Source organism: Aythya marila (genome assembly GCF_965140915.1).
Source record: "Aythya marila genome assembly, chromosome: 28".
Classification (NCBI taxonomy): Eukaryota; Metazoa; Chordata; class Aves; order Anseriformes; family Anatidae; genus Aythya; species Aythya marila.
Genome location: NC_139069.1, coordinates 757,603 through 782,622, shown reverse-complemented (window position 1 = coordinate 782,622; position 25,020 = coordinate 757,603). Strand labels below are relative to the sequence as shown.

At 56.2% G+C, this 25,020-nt stretch overlaps 1 protein-coding gene across 2 annotated transcripts; it reads right to left on the bottom strand.

The window, feature by feature from the left end:
• Positions 1-1,746: 1,746 nt before the first annotated feature.
• On the bottom strand, positions 1,747-24,754 carry LOC309888310 (protein NDRG2-like). 2 transcript variants are annotated; one of them, XM_082780553.1, is made up of 15 exons: positions 24,556-24,754; positions 18,331-18,442; positions 18,125-18,245; positions 15,613-15,675; positions 12,261-12,321; positions 9,463-9,549; positions 7,033-7,089; positions 5,671-5,765; positions 3,782-3,826; positions 3,604-3,655; positions 3,432-3,479; positions 3,272-3,307; positions 3,084-3,135; positions 2,936-2,965; positions 1,747-1,985 (listed from the first exon to the last, which is right to left on the bottom strand). In XM_082780553.1, the coding sequence occupies exons 1-15, from the start codon at positions 24,583-24,585 to the stop codon at positions 1,846-1,848; spliced, it is 1,029 nt and encodes a 342-aa protein (XP_082636679.1). In that variant the 5' UTR covers positions 24,586-24,754; the 3' UTR covers positions 1,747-1,845. The 2 variants fall into 2 exon arrangements, with proteins under 2 accessions (XP_082636679.1, XP_082636680.1); XM_082780554.1 differs by lacking the exon at positions 2,936-2,965 and having other exon boundaries at positions 1,749-1,985; positions 24,556-24,750.
• Positions 24,755-25,020: the final 266 nt, after the last annotated feature.

The window sequence follows — 25,020 nt, the reverse complement described above, 5'->3', positions numbered from 1 at the left end:
TTGGGTTGGGTTGGGTTGGGTTGGGTTGGGTTGAAGGGTCTCCATTGGTTGGGTTGAGTTGCGTTGGGTTGGGTTGGGTTGGGTTGGGTTGGGTTGGGTTGGGTTGGGTTGAGTTGGGTTGGGTTGGGTTGGGTTGGGTTGAAGGTTCTCCATTGGGTTGGGTTGCGTTGAGTTGCGTTGAGTTGCGTTGGGTTGCGTTGAAGGTTCTCCATTGGTTGGGTTGGCTTGGAAGAGGCGGCGCGGCCTCGGTTGGCCCACGGAACGCCGAGAACCCGTTTTGGGGCAAAACCGCTCATTTTCGGGCGCCGTTGGCCGAACGGGATCATGGGAAGCATTTTTTGGGGGAAAAAACGCCGTTTCGGGGCTCGGTTGGTCGAGGGGGTGATGGGAATTTGGGGGAGGGGGGAGGGTGAAGGCGGTTTGGGACAGCGCGCCCATGGAACGGCGCCAAAAATGGGCTTTTTTGGCCCAAAATGGGCTCTTGGGCCCACAAAATGGCCTCCCACGCCCCAAAACAGCCTTTTTTGCCCCAAAATCGCATCTTTTGTCCCAAAACGGCCTCCCACGCCCCAAAATGCCTCCCCGTGCCCCAAAATGTGGCCTCTTGTGTCCCAAATGTGGCCTCCCGTGCCCCAAAACAGCCTCTTTTGCCCCAAAACGGCCTCTTTTGCCCTAAAACAGCCTCTTTTGCCCTAAAACTGCCTCTTTTGCCCCAAAACAGCCTCTTTTGCCCCAAAACGGCCTCCCACACCCCAAAACCGCCTCTTTTGCCCCCAAAACGGCCTCTAGGATCCCCTACGTGGCCTCCCGTGCCCCAAAACAGCCTCTTTTGGCCCCAAAACGGCCTCTCTTGCCCCAAACGGCCTCCCGCACCCCAAAAATGGCCTTTTTTGCCCCAAAACGGCCTGAAATACCCTAAAACGGCCTCTTTTGCCCCAAAACAGCCTCTTTTGCCCCAAAAGGCTTCATAGACCCCCCAAAACTGGCCCTCACACCCCAAAAACGCTTCTTACCCCCCAAAGTGGCCCTCTGTACCCCAAAAGTGGCCTCTTTTGCCCCAAAATAACCTCTTGAACCCCAAAATCGCTTAATTTGCCCCAAAACGGCCTCCTGGACCCCAAAATTACCTAATTTGCCCCCAAATTACCTCATTTGCCCCCAAATCGCCCCCTGGACCCCCCTTCGTGCCCTCCTGCACCCCAAAAATGCTTCCTACCCCCCAAGTGCCCCCCTGAAACCCCAAAATACCCATTTCTGCCCCCAAAAACCCTCCCATGTCCCAAAACCTCCAGAATTCACCCCAAAACCCCCTCCTTTCCCCATTCCACCCCCAAAACCCCCCAAATCCCCCCTAAAACCCCCCCAAAAAAACCCCTAAAACCCCCCTTAACCCTTTAAACCCCCCCAAACCCCTGCTTTCCCCCGAAAACCCCTCAATTTGCCCAAAACCGCGCGGTTTTCCCCCAAAAACCTCCCCCCTCCCCCTCTCTAAACCACTGCGCATGCGCGAAAAGCCCGGTCGGGAGGGGGGAGGGGGAGCGGCTGCGCATGCGCGCGTTGCCATGGCGACGGGAGCCGGCGCCGGGCTCGTGCGCATGCGCGGAGCCGGTTTCAGGGAGGGGCGGGGCCGCGTTGCTTAGCAACGGAGGGGGTTTTAGAGGGGGGCGGGGCCGCGTTGCCTAGCAACGGAGGGGGGAGGGTTCCGGGCGTCGCCTGGCAACGGCGCATGCGCAGAGCGAGACGGGCACGGGGGGGTGTTTATTGGTGACGTCACTTCCGGTTTGGGGCTGAAGGCTCCCAGGGGGGCGTTTTTGGGGCGAATTCGGGCGGTTTTGGGGTCGCGGCTCAGGGCGCGCCGCCGGTGCTGCCCCGCGAGAGGCTCCGCCCCCGGGCCCCGCCCCCTTCGCCGGCCCCGCCCCCCGAGGAGCTGCTGCAGACCGAGGCCGTGCGGGAGCGCGAGAGCCGCGTCATGGCCGCCGCCGCCGCTGCCGGAAACGGGGGGGCGGGGCCACGTTAGGCCACGCCCCCCGAGTGGCCACGCCCCCTTAGGCCACGCCCATCAAGCCCCGCCCCTCTAGGGCCACGCCCCACGGAGCCACGCCCCCTCCTTCCTCCCCCCTCCCCCCTATAAGGGGCTTTAGGCCACGCCCCCTTTGCCCTAAGCCACGCCCCCTGCTTTAAGCCACGCCCCCAAGCCTCAAGCCACGCCCCCAAGCCCCCTTAGGCCACGCCCAGTGAAGCCACGCCCCCTTTTACCCCCCTCCCCCCTCCCCTTCCATTTTAACCCCCCTTTAAGCCCCGCCCCCTCCCCTAAGCCACGCCCCTTTGTTAAAGCCACGCCCCTTCCGTGAAGCCACGCCCCTTCGGTGAAGCCCCGCCCCCTCCCTTTAAGCCCCGCCCCCCCCATAGAGCACACAGCAGGGTTAAGGCTGGGCAGGGGCGGCTAAGCCCCGCCCCTTTCATTCAAGCCACGCCCCCTTTCGGGGGCCACACCGGGTTAGGCCACGCCCCTCCATCAAGCCACGCCCCCCTCGGTGCAAGCCACGCCCCCTCCGTGCAAGCCACGCCCCCTCAGTGCAAGCCACACCCCCTGCGCTGTTAGTAGGGGGGCACCACCACCTCTTAAGCCCCTCCCCCTCCCCTTTAGGCCACGCCCCCTCCCTTTAAGCCCCTCCCCCTTCCTCCCCACCCCCTTCGGGCCACGCCCCCGTTGACCCCGCCCCCTCCACCCCCTCCCCCTTTAGGCCCCGCCCCCTTTTAGTCCCCCCCCCCCCGCCCCCCTTCCTTTTAGGGTTAAGCGGGTGATGACGTCACGCGTGACATCACACGGGGGGGAGGGGGCGGGGCTGTGACGTCACGCGTGGGTTACGAGGGGGCGGGGCCAGGGCGGTGACGTCAGCGCTGACGTCAGCGCTGACGTCGGCGCCGCCCCTACCTGCGCCGCGCCGCTCCGCCGCCGAGGGGACTGAGGGGGCGGGGCCTATCAGCGCGGGGGGGGCGTGGCCCAGGCTGGCCACGCCCCCCGGCGACGCCACGCCCCCTTCGATGACGTCATTTCCCCCCCTCCCCCCCCCATGGCTCACCGTAGCCCATCCCCTGCACGAAGTACTTGAAGGCCTCGGTCAGCTTGGCCGGCTGCGGGGTCAAAGGTCAAAGGTCGTGACCCCGCCCCCCTGCCCTCTGGCCCCGCCCCCTGCCCTCTGACCCCGCCCCCTGCCCTTTGGCCCCGCCCCCTGCCCTTTGGCCCCGCCCCCTGCCCCCCCCCCCTCACCTGGCTGAGCTGCGGCTGCCCCCCGCCGTCGGCCATCTGCAAGAAGGGGGCGGGGCCACGCGTCAGGGGGCGTGGTCAAGGGACAAGGGGCGTGGTTAAGGAGCGGGGGGCGTGGTTAAGGGGGAGGGGGCGTGGTTAAGGAGGAGGGGGGCGGGGCCACCTTGAGGAAGGAGGTCTGGGTGGGGTCCAGCTTGGCGTTGCACTCCACCTTATATGGGCATAAAGGGGGCGGGGCTTCAGCCGCGAGGCCACGCCCCCCCTCGGTGACGTCATCCCCGAGGCCACGCCCCCCTCGGTGACGTCACACGGAGGCCACGCCCCCCCCCCCTCACCACGGCGTCCTCGTGGGGGGAGTGGTCGCCCACCACCAGCAGCACCGGGCACCTGGGGGTCAAAAGGTCAAAGGTCACCCGAGGTCAAAGGTCACCGGAGGTCAAAGGTCAAAGGTCGTGGGGTTACTGGGGGTCAAAGGTCAAAGGTCACGGGGTTACTGGGGGTCACGGCGCTCACCGCAGGGTCACGGCCCCGTTGCGCTCCAGGCCCAGGTCACCGCGGCTGGGGGAAAGGGACCAGTATAAACCAGTGTGGACCAGTATGGACCAGTATGGACCAGTATGGACCGGTATGGACCAGTACAAACCAGTATAAACCAGTATGGACCAGTATAAACCAGTATAAACCAGTATGGACCAGTACACACCACTACAAACCAGTATGGACTAGTATAAAGCAGTACACACCAGTATAAACCGGTACCAGTATAAACCAGTACGGACCAGTACACACCAGTATAAACCAGTACACACCAGTACAAACCAGTATGGACCAGTATGGACTGGTATAAACCAGTATGGACTAGTATAAACCAGTACACACCAGTACACACCAGTATAAACCGGTACCAGCATAAACCAGTACAAACCTGTATGGACCAGTACGGACCAGTATGGACCACTATAAACCAGTACGGACCAGTATAAACCAGTATGGACCAGTACAGACCAGTATACACCAGTATAAACTGGTAGCAGTATAAACCAGTACAGACCAGAAGAGACCAGTATGGGCCAGTATAAACCAGTACACACCAGTATAAACTGGTACCAGTATAAACCAGTATGGACCCATATGGACCAGTACACACCAGTACAAACCAGTACGGACCACTATAAAACAGTATGGACCAGTACACACCAGTACGGACCAGTATAAACCAGTATGGGCCAGTACAGACCAGTACACACCAGTATAAACCGGTACCAGTCTAAACCAGTACAGACCAGTACAGACCAGTATGGACCAGTATGGGCCACTATGGACCAGTATAAACCAGTATAAACCGGTAGCAGTATACACCAGTACAGACCAGTACGGACCAGTATAAACCAGTATGGACCAGTACACACCAGTATGGACCACTACGGACCAGTATAAACCAGTATGCACCAGTACAGATTAGTTCAGACCAGTATAAACCAGTATGGACTAGTATAAACCAGTACACACCAGTATGAACCGGTACCAGTAAAAACCAGTACATCCCAGTATGTCCCAGTAACCTCCCAGTCACTCCCAGCCCCCTCCCAGTAACTTCCAGTGCCTCCCAGTAACCTCCCAGTATGTCCCAGTAACCTCCCAGTACATCCCAGTCACTCCCAGTCCCCTCCCAGTATGTCCCAATACATCCCAGTAATCCCCCAGTCCCTCCCAGTACATCCCAGTATGTCCCAGTAACCTCCCAGTCGCTCCCAGCCCCCTCCCAGTACCACCCAGTAACCTCCCAGTACCCCATAACCACCTCCCAGTATGCCCCAGTGCTTCCCAGTAACACCCCAGTAACCTCCCAGTAGCCTCCCAGTATGAACCAGTACATCCCAGTAGCCTCCCAGTACATCCCAGTCACTCCCAGTCCCCCTCCCAGTATGTCCCAATACACCCCAGTAATCCCCCAGTCCCTCCCAGTCACTCCCAGTCCCCTCCCAGTATGTCCCAATACATCCCAGTCCCTCCCAGTACATCCCAGTACACCCCAGTAATCCCCCAGTCCCTCCCAGTATGTCCCAATAACCTCCCAGTCCCTCCCAGTACCACCCAGTAACCTCCCAGCACCCCATAACCACCTCCCAGTACGCCCCAGTGCTTCCCAGTTCCCTCCCAGCGCCTCCCAGTCCCCCTCCCAGTCCCTCCCAGTACCCTCCCAGTGCCTCCCAGTGCCTCCCAGTCCCCTCCCAGTACCCCGTAACCCCCCCAAACCCCCTCCCAGTGCCCCCAAACCCCCTCCCAGTGCCTCCCAGCGCCCCCCAGTCCCCCCCCAACCCCTCCCAGTCCCTCCCAGTCCCCCCCAGTCCCCCTCCCAGTCCCTCCCAGTGCCTCCCAGTGCCTCCCAGTGCTCCCAGTACCTGTTGTACATGGCCCAGAGCAGGGGCACGTTGGGGGCCGCCCCCAGGCGCTCCCGGCTCTGCTGCACCGCGGGGGGGGCGGCCGCCAGCTCCTCCTGCCGCACCAGTGCCTCCCAGTTAGCTCCCAGTTAGCTCCCAGTTAGCTCCCAGTTACGCCCCCGGTCACCCCCAGTCATCCCAGTCGCTCCCAGTTTCCCCCGTTTGCCCCACAGCCCCCTCCCAGTAACTCCCAGTTGCCCCAGAGACCCTCCCAGTTACCCCAGGAGCCCCCCAGTTACCTCCCAGTAATCCCAGTTACCTCCCAGTAATCCCAGTTTCCCCCCAGTTACCCCCAGGACCCCTCCCAGTTACCTCCCAGTAATCCCAGTTACCCCCCAGTTAACCCAGTTACTCCCAGTTACCCCCAGGACCCCCCCCAGTTACCCCCCAGTTAACCCAGTTGCTCCCAGTTACCCCCAGGACGCCTCCCAGTTACCCCCCAGTTAACCCAGTTACTCCCAGTTAGCCCCCCAGTGATCCCAGTTACCCCCAGTAAGTCCCAGTTACCCCAGTTGCCCCCCATTTACCCCCAGTCACTCCCAGTTACCCCCCCAGTCACCCCAGTTGCCTCCCAGTTACCCCCCAGTGATCCCAGTCCCCCTCCCAGTTACCCCCCAGTCACTCCCAGTTACCTCCCACTGATCCCAGTTACCCTCCAGACCTTCCCAGTTAACCCAGTTTCCCCCCCAGTTACCCCCCTAATTACCCCCAGTAACTCCCAGTTACCCCCCCAGTTAACCCAGTTGCTCCCAGTTACCCCCCAGTGATCCCAGTTGCTCCCAGTAACCCCCCAGTTACCCCCAGTCACTCCCAGTTACCCCAGGGACCCCCCCAGTTACTCCCAGTTACCTCCCAACGATCCCAGTTACCCCCCAGTCACCCCCAGTCGCTCCCAGTTACCCCCCAGTTACTCCCAGTTACCCTCCAGTTACCCCCCAGTGATCCCAGTCACCCCCCCAGTGACTCCCAGTTCCCCCCAGTCCCTCCCAGTCCCTCCCAGTTCCCCCCAGTCCCCCCCCCCAGTGACTCCCAGTCCCTCCCAGTCACCCCCCAGTCCCTCCCAGTCTCTCCCAGTTCCCCCCAGTCCCCCCCAGTCACCCCCCCAGTCCCTCCCAGTGACTCCCAGTCCCTCCCAGTTCCCCCCAGTAACCCCCCAGTCCCTCCCAGTTCCCCCCAATCCCCTCCCAGTTCCCCCCAATCCCCTCCCAGTCCCTCCCAGTTCCCCCCAATCCCCTCCCAGTCCCTCCCAGTCCCTCCCAGTCCCCCCCAATCCCCTCCCAGTCCCCCCCAGTCCCTCCCAGTCCCCCCCAGTCCCCCCAGTACCTGCGTGAAGAGGTGCCCCAGGATGAGTTCGGTGGTGGACGATGTCAGCCCCGACAGCTGGGGGGGGAGGGGAGGGGACGGGATCTATAGGGGCCCACCGGGACCCCCAGGATCCATAGGGGGCCACTGGGACCCATAGGATCCATAGGGACCCACTGGGATCCATAGGGACCCACGGGATCCATAGGGGGCCACCAGGACCCATATGGGGCCACCGGGACCTATAGCAACCCACGGGATCCATAGGGACCCACTGGGATCCATAGGATCCATAGGGGCCCACGGGATCCATAGGGGACCATCAGGACCCATAGGGACCCATGGGATCCATAGGGGGCCACTGGGATCCATAGGGGGCCACCGGGATCTCATGGGATCCATAGGGACCCACTGGGACCTATGGGATCCATAGGGGGCCACCGGGACCTATAGGGATCCCCAGGGACCCATGGGATCCATAGGAACCCACTGGGATCCATAGGGGGCCACCGGGACCCAGAGGATCCCTATGGGGCCATAGGGACCTATAGCAACCCATGGGATCCATAGGTGCCCACCAGGATCCATAGGGACCCATGGGATCCATAGGGGGCCACTGGGACCCATAGGATCCATAGGGGCCCACAGGGACCTATAGCAACCCATGGGATCCATAGGGACCCATAGGATCCATAGGGGGCCACTGGGACCCATAGGGACCCATGGGATCCATAGGGGCCCAGTGGGACCCACAGGATCTATAGGGGGCCACCGGGATCCACCTGGACCCATCGGGACCCATAGGATCCAGAGGGACCCATGGGATCCATAGGGGGCCACAGGGACCCACAGGATCCATAGGGGGCCATAGGCACCTATAGGGGACCCAGAGGCTATAGGGGATCTATAGGGACCCACAGGGGATCTACAGGGACCCAGAGGGGATCTATAGGGGCACGAGGACCTACAGGGGACCTATAGGGACCCACGAGGGGACCTATAGGGACCCACGGGAGCCTGACAGGAAGGTGAAGGGAACCTATAGGGGACATACAGGGGACCTATGGGGAACCTACAGGGACCTGGGACATATAGGAGACCTATAGGTGATGTATAGGGGATCTATAGGGACCTATAGGAGACCTAAAGGGGATCTATAAGGGCCTGGGGCGTACAGGAGACCTATAGGGACCTATAGGGGACCTATAGGGGATCTATGGGGACTTCGAGGAGCCCTATAGGGACCCATGGGGAACATATAGGGGATCTAAAGGAACCTGGGGCCCATAGGGGATCTATAGGGGACCAGCAGGGGATCTATAGGGGACTTCCAGGAGCCCCATAGGGACCCATGGGGAACATATAGGGGACCTGTAGGAACCTGAGGCCTATAGGGGACCTCTAGGAGACCTGCAGGGAACCTATAGGGGATCTATAGGGACCCATGGGGAACATATAGGGGATCTACAGGAACCTGGGGCCCGTAGGGGATCTATAGGGGACCCTATAGGGGATCTACAGGAAGCTGGGACCTCTGGGGAACCTATGGGGGATCTATGGGGACGTATGGGAGCCCTATAGGGACCCATGGGGAACATATAGGGGACCTATAGGGGACCTATGGGGACCCATGGGGAACATATAGGGGACCTATAGGGGACCTATGGGGACCCATGGGGAACATATAGGGGACCTATAGGAACCTGGGGCCTATAGGGGACATATAGGGCACCTGTACGGAACCTATAGGGGATCTATGGGGACATATAGGGGGACCTAGAGGAACCTAGGGCTTATAGGGACCTATAGGGGATCTATAGGGGACCTGCAGGGAACCTATGGGGGATCTACGGGGACGTATAGGAGCCCTATAGGGGCCCATGGGGAACATATAGGGGACCTGTAGGAACCTGGGGCCTATAGGGACCTATAGGGGACCTATAGGGGATCTATGGGGACGTATGGGAGCCCTATAGGGACCCATGGGGAACATATAGGGGACCTACAGGAACCTGGGGCCTATAGGGGATCTATAGGGGACTTATAGGAGCCCTATAGGGACCCACGGGGAACATCCAGGGGATCTATAGGAACCTGGGGCCTATAGGGGATCTATAGGGGACCTGCAGGGAACCTATGGGGGATCTATGGGGACGTATAGGAGCCCTATAGGGGCCCCTGGGGAACATATAGGGGATCTGTAGGAACCTGGGGCCTATAGGGACCTGTAGGGACCCTATAGGGGCCCTATAGGTGATCTATAGGGGCCCCCCGGGAACGTATAGGGCGCCCCGGGAGGGATTTGGGGCCCTGTAGGGGGGGCCCTATAGGGGCAGGGGCTCCGGGGGGAGGGCCTATAGGGGCAGGGGCTCTAGGGGGAGGGGCCTATAGGGGGAGGGGCCTATAGGGGGAGGGGCCTATAGGGGGAGGGGCCTATAGGGCCCCACCCACCTTGTGCGCGGCCCAGTCCATCCAGCCCTTGGCCTGGGGGTCGATGTTGACCAGCACCAGGCCCTCCACCGCCTCCGGGCGGCTCAGCTGCGGGGAAGGAAACACCATCAAAAAAACCCCAAAATTGCCCCAAAATGCAAGGAAGCAGCCCAAAAACCCGCTGAGAAAACACCAAGCCGGTCGAAGGAGCCAAAACCCCGCTAAAGAAGCCAAAAACCCCCGGAAACAGCCCAAAATCCCGCTGAAAAAACACAAACCCTATTAAAGAAGCCCAAAACCCCACTGAAAATCCCAAAACCCCACTAAAGAATCCCAAAAACCCCTGGAACCAGCCCAAAACCCCGCTGAAAAAACACAAACCCCATTAAAAAATCCCAAAACCCCACTAAAGAAGCCCAAAAACCTGCTGAAAAAACACAAACCCTATTAAAGAATCCCAAAACCCCACTAAAGAAGCCCAAAACCCCGTTGAAAAAACACAAACCCTATTAAAGAACCCAAAACCCCGCTAAAGAAGCCCAAAATCCCACTAAAGAAGCCCAAAAACCCCTGGAACCAGCCCAAAACCCTGCTGAAAAAACACAAACCCTATTAAAGAACCCAAAACCCCGCTAAAGAAGCCCAAAAACCTATTAAAGAAACCCAAAACCCTATTAAAGAACCCAAAACCCCACTAAAGAAGCCCAAAACCCCGCAGAACCAGCCCAAAATCCCACTGAAAAAACACAAATCCTATTAAAGAATCCCAAAACCCCACTAAAGAATCCCAAAAACCTGCAGAACCAGCCCAAAACCCCACTGAAAAAAACACAAACCCTATTAAAGACCCCAAAACCCCACTAAGAACCCCAAAACCCCACAAAAAAAACCCAAAACCCCACTAAAGAACCCGAAACTCCACTAAATTAACCCAAAAACCCCCTGAGAAACCCGAAACCCCGCTGAATGAGCCCAAAAACCCCACTGAAAAACCCCAAACCCCACTAAAGAGCCCAAAACCCCAATAAAGAACCCAAAACCCCAATAAAAAAACACAAAATCCCAATAAAAAACCCCAAAAACCCACTCAATGAGCCCAAAACCCCACTAAAAAGCCCCAAAACCCCACTAAAACCCCAAAACCCCACTAAAAAGCCCCAAAACCCCACTAAAAAACCCCAAAACCCCACTAAAAGAAACAAAACTGGAAACCCCACAAAAAAACAAACCCCAAAAATCCCCTAAAAAGCAGAAATGCCCCCAAAGACCCCGGAATCACCCTATAAAATATCCTAACCCCCCTAAAAACCCCCAAAACCCCTCCCCAAAAATATAAAGCCCCTAAAAACCCCAGAACCCCGCTACAAACCCCATAAACCCCCCAAAACCCCATAAACCCCCCAAAACCCCGTAACCCACCCCAAAACCCTGCAGTGACCCCATTATCCCCCAATAACCCACCCCATAACCCCCCAGTGACCCCATAACTCCCCAAAACCCACCAATGACCCCCCAAAAACCCCATAAAACCTCCTAGACCCCATAACCCACCCCATAACCCCCCTATGACCCCATAACCCCCCCATAACCCCCCCATAACCCCCCCGACCCCATAACCCCCCAGTGACCCCATAACCCACCCCATAACCCCCCAACAACCCCATAACCCACCCCATAACCCCCCCATGACCCCATAACCCCCCCCATAACCCCCCAACGACCCCATAACCCACCCCATAACCCTCCCCGACCCCATAACCCCCCAGTGACCCCATAACTCACCCCATAACCCCCCATAACCCCCCTACGACCCCATAACCCACCCCATAAGCCCCCAACGACCCCATAACCCACCCCATAACCCCATAACCCACCCCATAACCCCCCCGACCCCATAACCCACCCCATAACCCACCCCAATGACCCCATAACCCACCCCATAACCCCCCCATGACCCCATAACTCCCCCATAACCCCCCCGACCCCATAACCGACCCCATAACCCCATAACCCACCCTATAACCCCATAACCACCCCATAACCCCCCCATTACTCCCCCAGTGACCCCATAACCCCCCAGTGACCCCAATGACCCCATAACCCACCCCATAACCCCCCATGACCCCATAACCCACCCCATAACCCCCCCGACCCCATAACCCACCCCATAACCCCCCCAGTGACCCCATAACCCACCCCATAACCCCCCAGTGACCCCATAACCCACCCCATAACCCCCCCATGACCCCATAACCCACCCCATAACCCCCCCAATGACCCCACAACCACCCCAATGACCCCATAACCCACCCCATAACCCCCCATGACCCCATAACCCACCCCATAACCCCCCCATGACCCCATAACCCACCCCATAACCCCCCCATGACCCCATAACCCACCCCACAACCCCCCCATGACCCCATAACCCCCCTATGACCCCATAACCCACCCCATAACCCCATATCCCACCCTATAACCCCATAACCCCCCCATAACCCCCCATAACCCCATAACCGACCCCATAACCCCCCAGTGACCCCATAACCGACCCCACAACCCCCCCATGACCCCATACCCACCCCATAACCCCCCCATGACCCCATAACCCCCCTATGACCCCATAACCCACCCCATAACCCCATATCCCACCCTATAACCCCATAACCCACCCCATAACCCCCCATGACCCCATAACCCACCCCACAACCCCCCTACGACCCCATAACCACCCCATAACCCCCCCATGACCCCATAACCCCCCCATAACCCCCCCGACCCCATAACCGACCCCATAACCCCCCCCCGACCCCACTCACCCCAAACTTGGCCAGCACGAAGGCCCCGGCCCCGACGCCGATCCCGATGATGCTCCTGACGCTGTTATAGGGTCGGGGGGGGGGAAGATATAGGGTCAGCCCCGCCGCCCCCACCCCACAAGGCCTTCGAGGGCCCTATAGGGTCGCTACAGGGCCCTATAGGGTCGCTATAGGGCCCTATAGGGTCGTTACAGGGCCCTATAGGGTCGTTATAGGGTCTTGTAGGGCCTTATAAGGCCTTATAGGGCCTCATAATGCCTTATAGGGTCACTATAGGGCCTTATAAGGCCTTATAGGGTTGTTATAGGGTCACTATAGGATCTTATAGGGTCCTTATAGGGCCATATAGGGTCATTATAGGGCCATATAAGGCCTTATAGGGCCTTATAAAGCCTTTTAGTGTCGTTATAGGGCCGCTATAGGGTCTTGTAGGGCTGTTATAGGGCCTTATCAGGTGGTTATGGGGCCTTATAAGCTCACTATAGGGCTTTATAGGGTCTTGTAGGGTCATTAAAGGGCCTTATGGGGTCATTATAGGGTCTATAGAGCCTTATAGGGCCATTATAGGGTCTTGTGGGGTCGGTAGAGGGCCTTATAGGGTCATTATAGGGCCTTATAAGGCTGTTATAGGGCATATAGGGCTGTTATGGGGTCTATAGGGCCTTACAGGGTCGTTCTGGGGTCTATGGGGCCTATAGGGCCTTATAGGGTTGTTATGGGGTCTATAGGGCCTATAGGGCCATTATGGGGTCTATAGGGCCTTATAGGGTCGTTCTGGGGTCTATAGGGCCTTATAGGGTCGTTCTGGGGTCTATGGGGTCTATAGGGCCTTATAGGGTTGTTATGGGGTCTATAGGGCCTATAGGGCCATTATGGGGTCTATAGGGCCTTATAGGGTCGTTCTGGGGTCTATGGGGTCTATAGGGCCTTATAGGGTTGTTATGGGGTCTATAGGTCCTATCGGGCCATTCTGGGGTCTATAGGGCCATTCTGGGGTCTATAGGGCCTTATAGGGTCATTCTGGGATCTATGGGGTCTATAGGGCCTTATAGGGTCATTCTGGGATCTATGGGGTCTATAGGGCCTTATAGGGTCGTTCTGGGGTCTATGGGGTCTATAGGGCCTTATAGGGTTGTTATGGGGTCTATAGGTCCTATCGGGCCATTATGGAGTCTATAGGGCCGTTCTGGGGTCTATAGGGTCTATATGGCTCTTATGGGGTCTATGGGGGCTTATAGGGCCATTCTGGGGTCTATAGGGCCTTATAGGGTCGTTATGGGGCCTATAGGGCCTTATAGGGTTGTTCTGGGGTCTATAGGGCCTTATAGGGTCGTTATGGGGTCTATAGGGCCTTATAGGGTCGTTATGGGGTCTATGGGGTCTATAGGGCCTTATAGGGTTGTTATGGGGTCTATAGGGCCTTAAAGGGTCGTTCTGGGGTCTATGGGGTCTATAGGGCCTTATAGGGTCATTCTGGGGTCTATGGGGTCTATAGGGCCTTATAGGGTCATTCTGGGATCTATGGGGTCTATAGGGCCTTATAGGGTCATTCTGGGATCTATGGGGTCTATAGGGTTGTTACGAAGTCTATAGGGCCTATAGGGCTGTTCTGGGGTCTATAGGGCCAATAGGGCCGTTCTGGGGTCTGTAGGGCCTTATAGGGTCGTTCTGGGGTCTATGGGGTCTATAGGGCCTATAGGGCCATTATGGGGTCTATAGGGCCTTATAGGGTTGTTCTGGGGTCTATAGGGCCTTATAGGGTCGTTATGGGGCCTATAGGGCCTTATAGGGTTGTTCTGGGGTCTATAGGGCCTTATAGGGTCGTTATGGGGTCTATAGGGCCTTATAGGGTCGTTATGGGGTCTATGGGGTCTATAGGGCCTTATAGGGTTGTTATGGGGTCTATAGGGCCTTAAAGGGTCGTTCTGGGGTCTATGGGGTCTATAGGGCCTTATAGGGTCATTCTGGGGTCTATGGGGTCTATAGGGCCTTATAGGGTCATTCTGGGATCTATGGGGTCTATAGGGCCTTATAGGGTCATTCTGGGATCTATGGGGTCTATAGGGTTGTTACGAAGTCTATAGGGCCTATAGGGCTGTTCTGGGGTCTATAGGGCCAATAGGGCCGTTCTGGGGTCTATAGGGCCTTATAGGGTTGTTCTGGGGTCTATGGGGTCTATAGGGCCTTATAGGGTTGTTCTGGGGTCTATGGGGTCTATAGGGCCTTATAGGGTTGTTATGGGGTCTATAGGTCCTATCGGGCCATTATGGGGTCTATAGGGTCTATAGGGCCATTCTGGGGTCTATAGGGCCTTATAGGGTCATTCTGGGATCTATGGGGTCTATAGGGTTGTTATGGAGTCTATAGGGCCGTTCTGGGGTCTATAGGGTCTATATGGCTCTTATGGGGTCTATGGGGGCTTATAGGGCCATTCTGGGGTCTATAGGGCCTTATAGTGTCATTCTGGGGTCTATGGGGTCTATAGGGCCTTATAGGGTCATTCTGGGATCTATAGGGCCTTATAGGGTTGTTATGAAGTCTATAGGGCCTATAGGGTTGTTCTGGGGTCTATAGGGCCTATAGGGCCGTTCTGGGGTCTATAGGGCCTTATAGTGTCGTTCTGGGGTCTATGGGGTCTATAGGGCCATTCTGGGGTCTATAGGGCCTTATAGGGTCATTCTGGGATCTATGGGGTCTATAGGGTTGTTACGAAGTCTATAGGGCCTATAGGGCTGTTCTGGGGTCTATAGGGCCAATAGGGCCGTTCTGGGGTCTGTAGGGCCTTATAGGGTCGTTCTGGGGTCTATGGGGTCTATAGGGCCTATAGGGCCATTATGGGGTCTATAGGGCCTTATAGGGTTGTTCTGGGGTCTATAGGGCCTTATAGGGTCGTTATGGGGCCTATAGGGCCTTATAGGGTCGTTATGGGGCCTATAGGGCCTTATAGGGTTGTTCTGGGGTCTATAGGGCCTTATAGGGTCGTTATGGGGTCTATAGGGCCTTATAGGGTCGTTATGGGGTCTATGGGGTCTATAGGGCCTTATAGGGTTGTTATGGGGTCTATAGGGCCTTAAAGGGTCGTTCTGGGGTCTATGGGGTCTATAGGGCCTTATAGGGTCATTCTGGGGTCTATGGGGTCTATAGGGCCTTATAGGGTCATTCTGGGATCTATGGGGTCTATAGGGTTGTTACGAAGTCTATAGGGCCTATAGGGCTGTTCTGGGGTCTATAGGGCCTATAGGGCCATTCTGGGGTCTATAGGGCCTTATAGGGTTGTTCTGGGGTCTATGGGGCCTTCTAGGGCCGTTCTGGGGTCTGTAGGGCCTTATAGGGTCGCTATAGGGTGGCTCACTTGAGGTGCTGCAGGACGCAGGGGATCATCTCGGCCAGCTGCTCCAGGGACGGGTACTGGTACCTGGGGGGGGGTTATAGGGTCAGGGGGGTTATAGGGTCGGGGAGGGGGGTTATGGGGTCAGGGAGGGGGTTATAGGGTCAGGGGGGGGTTATAGGGTCAGGGGGAAGGTTGTGGGGTCGATGGGGGGCAATGGGGTTGGTGGGGGATTTATGGGGGCAACGGTTGGCCAACGGGGTGGATTTGGGGTTAATGGGGCCAGGGGGGGGTTTATGGGGCCGAGGGGGGTTAATAGGGCCCAGGGGGCTCAGTGGGGTGGATTTGGGGTTAATGGGGCCAAGGGGGGCTCAGTGGGGTCAACGGTTGGCCAATGGGGTCAATGGGGGCTCAATGGGGCATTAATAGGGCCAGGGGGATTTAATGGGGCCGGGGGGGCTCAATGGGGTTGATGGGGCATTAATAGGGCCAAGGGGACTCAATGGGGTCGGGAGGGGTTTAATAGGGCCAAGGGGGGTTTAATAGGGCCGGGTGGGGTCAATGGGGCCAATAGGGCCGGGGGGGGGTTTAATAGGGTTGAGGGGGACTCAATAGGGCCGAGGGGTCTCAATGGGGCTGTGTGGGGTTTAATAGGGTCAGGGGGGCTCAGTGGGGCCGGGGGGGGTTTAATAGGGCCGAGGGGGCTCAATGGGGCCGGGGGGGGATTAATGGGGCTGTGTGGGGTTTAATAGGGCCGGGGGGTCTCAATGGGGTTGATGGGGTATTAATAGGGCCGGGGGGGCTCAATAGGGCCGAGGGGGGATTATTGGGGCCAAGGGGGCTTTAATAGGGCCAAGGGGGCTCAATGGGGTCGGGAGGGGTTTAATAGGGCCAAGGGGGGCTCAGTGGGGCTGAGGGGGGTTTAATAGGGCCGGGTGGGGTCAATAGGGCCAATGGTTGCCCAATAGGGCCGAGGGGGTTTAATAGGGCTGGGGGGGGATTAATGGGGTCGGGAGGGGTTTAATAGGGCCAGGGGGTCTCAATAGGGCTGGGGGGGGTTTAATAGGGCCAAGGGGGCTCAATGGGATCAAGGGGGGTTTAATAGGGCCAAGGGGGGCTCAATGGGGCCGAGGGGGGTTTAATAGGGCCGAGGGGGCTCAATGGGGTCGGGAGGGGTTTAATAGGGCCGGGGGGTCTCAATGGGGTTGATGGGGTATTAATAGGGCCGGGGGGGCTCAATAGGGCCGAGGGGGGATTAATGGGGTCAAGGGGGGCTCAATGGGGTCAGGAGGGGTTTAATAGGGCTGGAGGGGTTTAATAGGGCCAAGGGGCATTTAATGGGGCCGGGGGGGCTCAATGGGGCTGTGTGGGGTTTAATAGGGCCGAGGGGGCTTTAATAGGGCCGGGGGGGCCTTATGGGGCTGAAGGGGGTTAATAGGGCCGAGGGGGGTTTAATAGGGCCGGGTGGGGTCAATGGGGCCAATAGGGCCGGGGGGGCTTTAATAGGGTTGAGGGGGATTTAATAGGGCCGAGGGGTCTCAATGGGGCTGTGTGGGGTTTAATAGGGTCAGGGGGGCTCAGTGGGGCCGGGGGGGGTTTAATAGGGCCGAGGGGGCTCAATGGGGCCGGGGGGGGATTAATGGGGCTGTGTGGGGTTTAATAGGGCCGGGGGGTCTCAATGGGGTTGATGGGGTATTAATAGGGCCGGGGGGGCTCAATAGGGCCGAGGGGGGATTAATGGGGTCAAGGGGGGCTCAATGGGGTCAGGAGGGGTTTAATAGGGCTGGAGGGGTTTAATAGGGCCAAGAGGCATTTAATGGGGCCGGGGGGGCTCAATGGGGCTGTGTGGGGTTTAATAGGGCCGAGGGGGCTTTAATAGGGCCGGGGGGGCCTTATGGGGCTGAAGGGGGTTAATAGGGCCGAGGGGGGTTTAATAGGGCCGGGTGGGGTCAATGGGGCCAATAGGGCCGGGGGGGGTTTAATAGGGTTGAGGGGGATTTAATAGGGCCGAGGGGTCTCAATGGGGCTGTGTGGGGTTTAATAGGGTCAGGGGGGCTCAGTGGGGCCGGGGGGGGTTTAATAGGGCCGAGGGGGCTCAATGGGGCCGGGGGGGGATTAATGGGGCTGTGTGGGGTTTAATAGGGCCGGGGGGTCTCAATGGGGTTGATGGGGTATTAATAGGGCCGGGGGGGCTCAATAGGGCCAAGGGGGGATTATTGGGGCCAAGGGGGCTTTAATAGGGCCAAGGGGGCTCAATGGGGCTGGGGGGGGTTTAATAGGGCCGAGGGGGCTCAATGGGGCTGGGGGGGGTTTAATAGGGCCAAGGGGGGTTTAATAGGGCCGGGTGGGGTCAATGGGGCCAATAGGGCCGGGGGGGGTTTAATAGGGTTGAGGGGGATTTAATAGGGCAGGGGGGTCTCAATGGGGCTGTGTGGGGTTTAATAGGGCCGGGGGGGTTTAATAGGGCCGGGGGGTGGTTTATAGGGCCGGGGGGGTTTAATAGGGCCGGGGGGTTGTTTATAGGGCCGGCACAGACCCCGAGGGGTACGGGGGGGCTCCCTCCTCCATGCCGGGCGCCTCGAGGTGCAGGCGCAGGAAGCCGCGGGCGATCTCCTGCATCTCCGGGTGGGCGAAGAGCGGGGCGAAACACGACTCGTCTGGGGTCGGGGGGGGGTTTATAGGGTCGGGGAGGGGCCTCACGCGACCTCCCGACCCCATAAACCCTCTTTTAGGGTCACTCACGCGTGTGGCCGACGTCGGGGAAGGTGAGGAGCGCGGGGCGGCCCGGCCGGGGCGACCCCACGGCGGCGACGCGCGCCGGCCCGTAGGGCGTCTCCACCAGCGCCACCACCCGCTGCCGGCCCCAAAAACAGGGAGTTGGAGCCCAAAAGCGGGGTCCTCAACCCCCCCTCTGGGACGGCCGGACCCGAAAGGGGAAGGGCGGCCCCGAACGTCCGTGTTTTCGCGCAGAAATCGCCCGCTCGGCCCCAAATCGGACTTTTCGACCCCAAAATCGCCCTTTTTGACCCCCGATTGCCCATTTTGATAAAAAAAACACCCATTTGGCCACAAAATTGCCCACTTTTCCCTCAGAAATCGCACATTTGGACCCCAAATCGCCCGTTTCACCTCAAGAATCGCCCATTTGGCCCCAAAATTGCCTCCTTTTCCCTTAAAAATCACCCATTTGCCCCCAAAATCGACCATTTCACCTCAAAAATCCCCCATTTGGCCCCAAAATCACCCATTTCGACCCAAAATTGCCCATTTTGATAAAAAAAAACACCAATTTGGCCCCAAAACTGCCTACTTTTCTCTCAGGAATCGCCCATTTGGCCCCCAAATCACCCATTTTGACCCAAAATTGCCCACTTTTCCCCTCAAAAACTGCCTATTTGGCCCCAAAATTGCCCATTTCACCTCAAGAATTGCCCATTTGGCCCCAAAATTGCCCATTTGGCCCCAAAATTGCCCACTTTTCCCTCAGGAATCACCCATTTGGCCCCCAAATCGCCCATTTCACCTCAAGAATTGCCCATTTGGCCCCAAAATTGCCCACTTTTCCCTCAAAAATCACCCATTTGGCCCCAAAATCGCTCACTTTTCCCTTAAAAATCACCCATTTGGCCCCAAAATCGACCATTTCACCTCAAAAATCCCCCATTTGGCCCCTAAATCACCCATTTCGACCCAAAATTGCCCATTTTGATAAAAAAAACACCCATTTGGCCCCAAAATTGCCTCATTTTCCCTCAGAAATCGCCCATCTGGCCCCAAAACTGCCTCCTTTTCCCTTAAAAATCACCCATTTGGACCCAAAATTGCCCATTTCGACCCCAAATTGCCCACTTTTCCCCCAAAAAACGCCCATTTGGCCCCAAAATTGCCTACTTTTCTCTCAGGAATCGCCCATTTGGCCCCCAAATCACCCATTTTGACCCAAAATTGCCCACTTTTCCCTCAAAAATCACCAATTTGGCCCCAAAATTGGCTCCTTTTCCCTCAGAAATCACCTATCTGGCCCCAACTGTACCCACTTGGCCCCAAAACTGCCTCCTTTTCCCTTAAAAATCACCCATTTGGCCCCAAAACTGCCTCCTTTTCCCTTAAAAATCACCCATTTGGCCCCAAAATCACCCATTTCAATCCAAAACTGCCCATTCTGACCAAAAAAACACGCATTTGGCCCTAAAATTGCCCACTTTTCCCTCAGAAATCACCCATTTGGCCCCAAAATTGCCTCATTTTCCCTCAAAAATCACCCATTTGCACCCAAAATTGCCCGTTTCACCTCAAAAAACACCCATTTGGCCCCAAAATCGCCCATTTCGACCCAAAATTGCCCACTTTTCCCCAAAAAATCCCCCATTTGGCTCCAAAATTGCCAATTTTTCCCTCAGAAATCACCCATTTGGCCCCAAATCTGCCCATTTGTCCCTAGAAATCACCTATTTTACCTCAAAAATCACCCATTTGGACCCAAATTTACCATTATGGTCCTCAAAATCACTCATTTCGCCTCAAAATTTAACCATTTTGCCCTAAAAATCACCAATTTCACCTCAGAAACTGCCCGTTTGGCCCCAAAATTGACCGTTTCATCCTCAAAATCACCCATTTGGCCCCAAAATTTGCCTGTTTGGCCCCCAAAATGCCCATTTTTGCCCCAAACTGGCACTTTTGTCCCCAAATTGCCTGCCCTTCTTACCCAAAACTGCTTCTTTGCGCCCCAAAATGTGCCTTGTGATGCAAAATGCCTTGTTTTTCCCCAAAATTTGCGGTTTTTGTGCCTAAATCGACCGTTTTAACCCCAAAATTGGCTCCTCTGACCTAAAATTGCCTGTTTTGGCCCCATATCGGCCGTTTGGCCCCAGATTTGCCCATTTGACCCCAAAATCACCCCTCTAGCCTCAGATTTCCCCATTAGACCCAAATATTCTCATTTTACCCCCAAAATCACCCTTTTTGCCCCCAAAACTCCCTCATCACCACCCAAATCCCCCCATTTACTCCCCAATTCCCTTTTCCTTCAAAATCCCATTTTTTAACCCCAAAACCCCGTTTTTTCCCCAAAGAAACCTTCAATTTTCCCCCAATCTTCCCTTTTCCTCCCCAAAACACCTCTTTCTCCCCCAAAATCCAACTTTTTCCCCTCAAAACCTCCCCTTTTCCCCAAAAATATCTATTTTGGGCCTGAAATGGTGATTTTTACAACCAAACCCTCCTTTTCTCCCTCAAAATCCCACTTTTTTTTCCCCCAAGCCCCCCTTCCTCCCCCAATTCCCAATTTTTACCTCAAAATCACCCTTTTTTCCTCAAAAACCCACTTTTTTCAAACAAAATCCCACTTTTTCTCCTCAGAATCCCTCTTTTTTGCCCCAATTCCCCCTTTTTCACCCCAAAATCCCCCTTTTCCCCCTCTAACACCCATTTTTCCTCAAAAATCCCACTTTTTCTCTCATAATACCCACTTTTTCCCCCAGATTTCCCCTCCTTCCCCCCAAATCCTCCCTTTTTCCCCTCAAAACCCCCAATTTTCCCCCTAAATCCCCCTTTTTCCCTCAAAACCCCTACTTCTCCCCTCAGAACCCCCAATTTTTCCTCAAAAATCCCACTTTTCTCCTCAGATCCCCACTTTTTCCCTCAAAAAATCCCACTTTACCCCTCACAATAACAAACTTTCACCCCAAATCCCCCATTTTTCCCCCAAAACCCCACTTTTTCCCCTCAGAACCTCCAGATTTCCCTCAACAATCCCACTTTTCCACTCAGAATCCCCATTTTCACCCCAAATTCCCCCATTTTTCCTCAAAAACCCCACTTTTTCCCCTCAGAACCCCCTGATTTTCCCCCCAAATCCCCCTTTTTCCACCAAAACCCCTACTTTGCCCCTCAGAACCCCCAGGTTTTCCTCAAAAATCCCACTTTTTCCACCAAAATAACCCAGATTTCCCTCAAAAATCCCAATTTTCCCCCCAGAATCCCAATTATTCACCCCAAATCCCCCAATTTTTCCTCAAAAACCCACTTTTCCCCCTCAGAACCCCCAGATTTCCCCCCAAAATCCCACTTTTTCCACTCAGAATCCCCCTTTCTCCCCCCAAAATCCCCACTTTTTCCCAAAAAAACCCTAATTTTCCCCTCAGAACCTTCACTTTTTCCTCAAAAATCCCACTTTTTCCCCTCAGCACCCCCAGATTTCCCTCAAAAACCCCACTTTTTCCCTCAGAACCCCCACTTTTTCCTCAAAACACCCACTTTTCTCCTCAGAACCCCCCTTTATCCCCCCAAAACCCCACTTTTTCCCTCAGATTCCCCCTTTCTCCCCCCAAAATCCCACTTTTTCCCCCCCAAATCCCCCTTTTTCCCCCAAAATCCATACTTTTCCCCTCAGAACCCCCACTTTTCCCTCAAAAATCCCACTTTTCACCCCCAAATCCCTCCTTATTCCCCTCACAACCCCCTTTCTCCCCCCAAAACCCCACTTTTTCCCTCAGAACCCCCCTTCTTCCCCCCAAATCCCCCCATTTTTCCTCAAAAAAAAACACTTTTTCCCTCAGATTCCCCCTTTCCCCCCCAAAATCCCACTTTTTCCCCTCAGAATCCCCATTTCCCCCCCCAAATCCCCCTTTTTCCCCAAAAACCCCTAATTTCCCCCTCAGAACCCCCACTTTTTCCTCAAAACACCCACTTTTTCCCTCAGATTCCCCCTTTCTCCCCCCAAAATCCCACTTTTTCCCCCCAAATCCCCCTTTTTCCCCCAAAATCCATACTTTTCCCCTCAGAACCCCCACTTTTCCCTCAAAAATCCCACTTTTCACCCCCAAATCCCTCCTTATTCCCCTCACAACCCCCTTTCTCCCCCCAAAACCCCCCTTTTTCCCTCAGAACCCCCCTTTTCCCCCCCAAATTCCCATTTTTCCCCAAAAATCCATACTTTTCCCCTCAGAACCCCCACTTTTTCCCCAAAACACCCACTTTTTCCCTCAGATTCCCCCTTTCTCCCCTCAAAAATCCCACTTTTTCCCTCAGAACCCCCCTTCTTCCCCCCAAATCCCCCCATTTCTCCTCAAAAAAAACCTTTTTCCCTCAGATTCCCCCTTTCTCCCCCCAAAATCCCACTTTTTCCCCCCAAATCCCCCTTTTCCCCCAAAAAAACCCTAATTTTCCCCTCAGAACCCTCACTTTTTCCTCATAAATCCCACTTTTTTCCCTCAGAACCCCCCCTTTTTCCTCAAAACACCCTCTTTTTCCCTCAGAACCCCCCTTTCTCCCCTCAGAATCCCCATTTCCCCCCCCAAATCCCCCTTTTTCCCCAAAAACCCCTAATTTTCCCCTCAGAACCCTCACTTTTTCCCCAAAAACCCCACTTTTTCCCCTCAGCACCCCCAGATTTCCCTCAAAAATCACACTTTTTCCCCTCAGAAAGCCAACTTTTTCCTCAAAACACCCACTTTTCTCCTCAGAAACCCCCTGTCTCCCCTCAAAACTCCCACTTTTCCCCTCAGAATCCCCATTTCCCCCCCCAAATCCCCCTTTTTCCCCAAAAACCCTAATTTCCCCCTCAGAACCCTCACTTTTTCCTCATAAATCCCACTTTTTTCCCTCAGAACCCCCACTTTTTCCTCAAAACACCCACTTTTTCCCTCAGATTCCCCCTTTCTCCCCCCAAAATCCCACTTTTTCCCCTCAGAATCCCCCTTTCTCCCCCCCCCAAATCCCCACTTTTTCCCCAAAAAACCCTAATTTTCCCCTCAGAACCTTCACTTTTTCCTCAAAAATCCCACTTTTTCCCCTCAGCACCCCCAGATTTCCCTCAAAAACCCCACTTTTTCCCTCAGAACCCCCACTTTTTCCTCAAAACACCCACTTTTCTCCTCAGAACCCCCCTTTATCCCCCCAAAACCCCACTTTTTCCCTCAGATTCCCCCTTTCTCCCCCCAAAATCCCACTTTTTCCCCCCAAATCCCCCTTTTTCCCCAAAAATCCATACTTTTCCCCTCAGAACCCCCACTTTTCCCTCAAAAATCCCACTTTTCACCCCCAAATCCCTCCTTATTCCCCTCACAACCCCCTTTCTCCCCCCAAAACCCCCCTTTTTCCCTCAGAACCCCCCTTTTCCCCCCCAAATTCCCATTTTTCCCCAAAAATCCATACTTTTCCCCTCAGAACCCCCACTTTTTCCTCAAAACCCCCACTTTTTCCCTCAGATTCCCCCTTTCTCCCCTCAAAAATCCCACTTTTTCCCTCAGAACCCCCCTTCTTCCCCCCAAATCCCCCCATTTTTCCTCAAAAAAAAACACTTTTTCCCTCAGATTCCCCCTTTCTCCCCCCAAAATCCCACTTTTTCCCCCCAAATCCCCCTTTTCCCCAAAAAAAAACCTAATTTTCCCCTCAGAACCCTCACTTTTTCCTCATAAATCCCACTTTTTTCCCTCAGAACCCCCACTTTTTCCTCAAAACACCCACTTTTTCCCTCAGATTCCCCCTTTCTCCCCCCAAAATCCCACTTTTTCCCCTCAGAATCCCTATTTCCCCCCCCCAAATCCCCCTTTTTCCCCAAAAAAAACTAATTTTCCCCTCAGAACCTTCACTTTTTCCTCATAAATCCCACTTTTTCCCCTCAGCACCCCCAGATTTCCCTCAAAAACCCCACTTTTCCCCTCAGAACCCCCACTTTTTCCTCAAAACACCCACTTTTCTCCTCAGAACCCCCCTTTCTCCCCCCAAAATCCCACTTTTTCCCCTCAGAATCCCTATTTCCCCCCCCAAATCCCCCTTTTTCCCCCCAAACCCACACTTTTCCCCTCAGAACCCCCCATTTCTCACCCCAATCCCCCCCTTTTCCCCAAAAACCCCCCTTTTCCCCTCAGATTCCCCCCCAATTCCCCCCCCAGACCCCCAATTTCCCCCCTCCCCCCCCAATTTGCCCAAATCCCCCCTTTTTCCCCCCAAAACCCCCCTCACCTCGCTGCCCTCCTCCCTCGGCTCCGCCATCTTGGGGTCACGACGCGAAGTGGGGGGGGGGGGGGGAGGGAATTGGGGAGGGGGGCGGGGTCACGACCTCTGACGTCACCCCCTCTGACGTCACGCCCCGAGGCCCCGCCCCCTCCCCGCCGCCGCCATTTTGAAGGGGGGGGGGGGCGTTAATTAACAGCGGGGCGTTAATTAGGGGAGGGGGGGAGCGGCCCCAAAACCCACGGGGGGGGTAGAAAAACGCCCGGAGATCACCCCCGGGCTCTTTTTGGGGCAATTTAGGGCTTTTTTGGGGTATTTTTAAAGGATTTTCCCCCGCCACCTTCACTTGCCTTTGCCCGCCCCTCCCCCACCCCGGGGAACCCCCCCCACGCCCAGCGGGGGAGGGGGGAGGGGCGGTGACGTCACGGGGGGGACCCGAAAAGGGGGGTCCCGAGGGCCATAGGGGGGCCCTAT

What these genes read in the sequence shown, in the direction of transcription:
- LOC309888310 (XM_082780553.1), bottom strand. Translation starts at nt 24,585, where the DNA reads ATGGCGGAGCCGAGGGAGGAGGGCAGCGAG. An exon ending in GCCCCCCCGTACCCCTCGGG is followed by an intron (nt 15,676 to 18,124) that starts GTCTGTGCCGGC and finishes ACCCCCCCCCAG; the next exon opens with GTACCAGTACCCGTCCCTGG. An exon ending in CGTGCAGGGGATGGGCTACG is followed by an intron (nt 2,966 to 3,083) that starts GTGAGCCATGGG and finishes CCGCCCCCTCAG; the next exon opens with TCCCCTCGGCGGCGGAGCGG.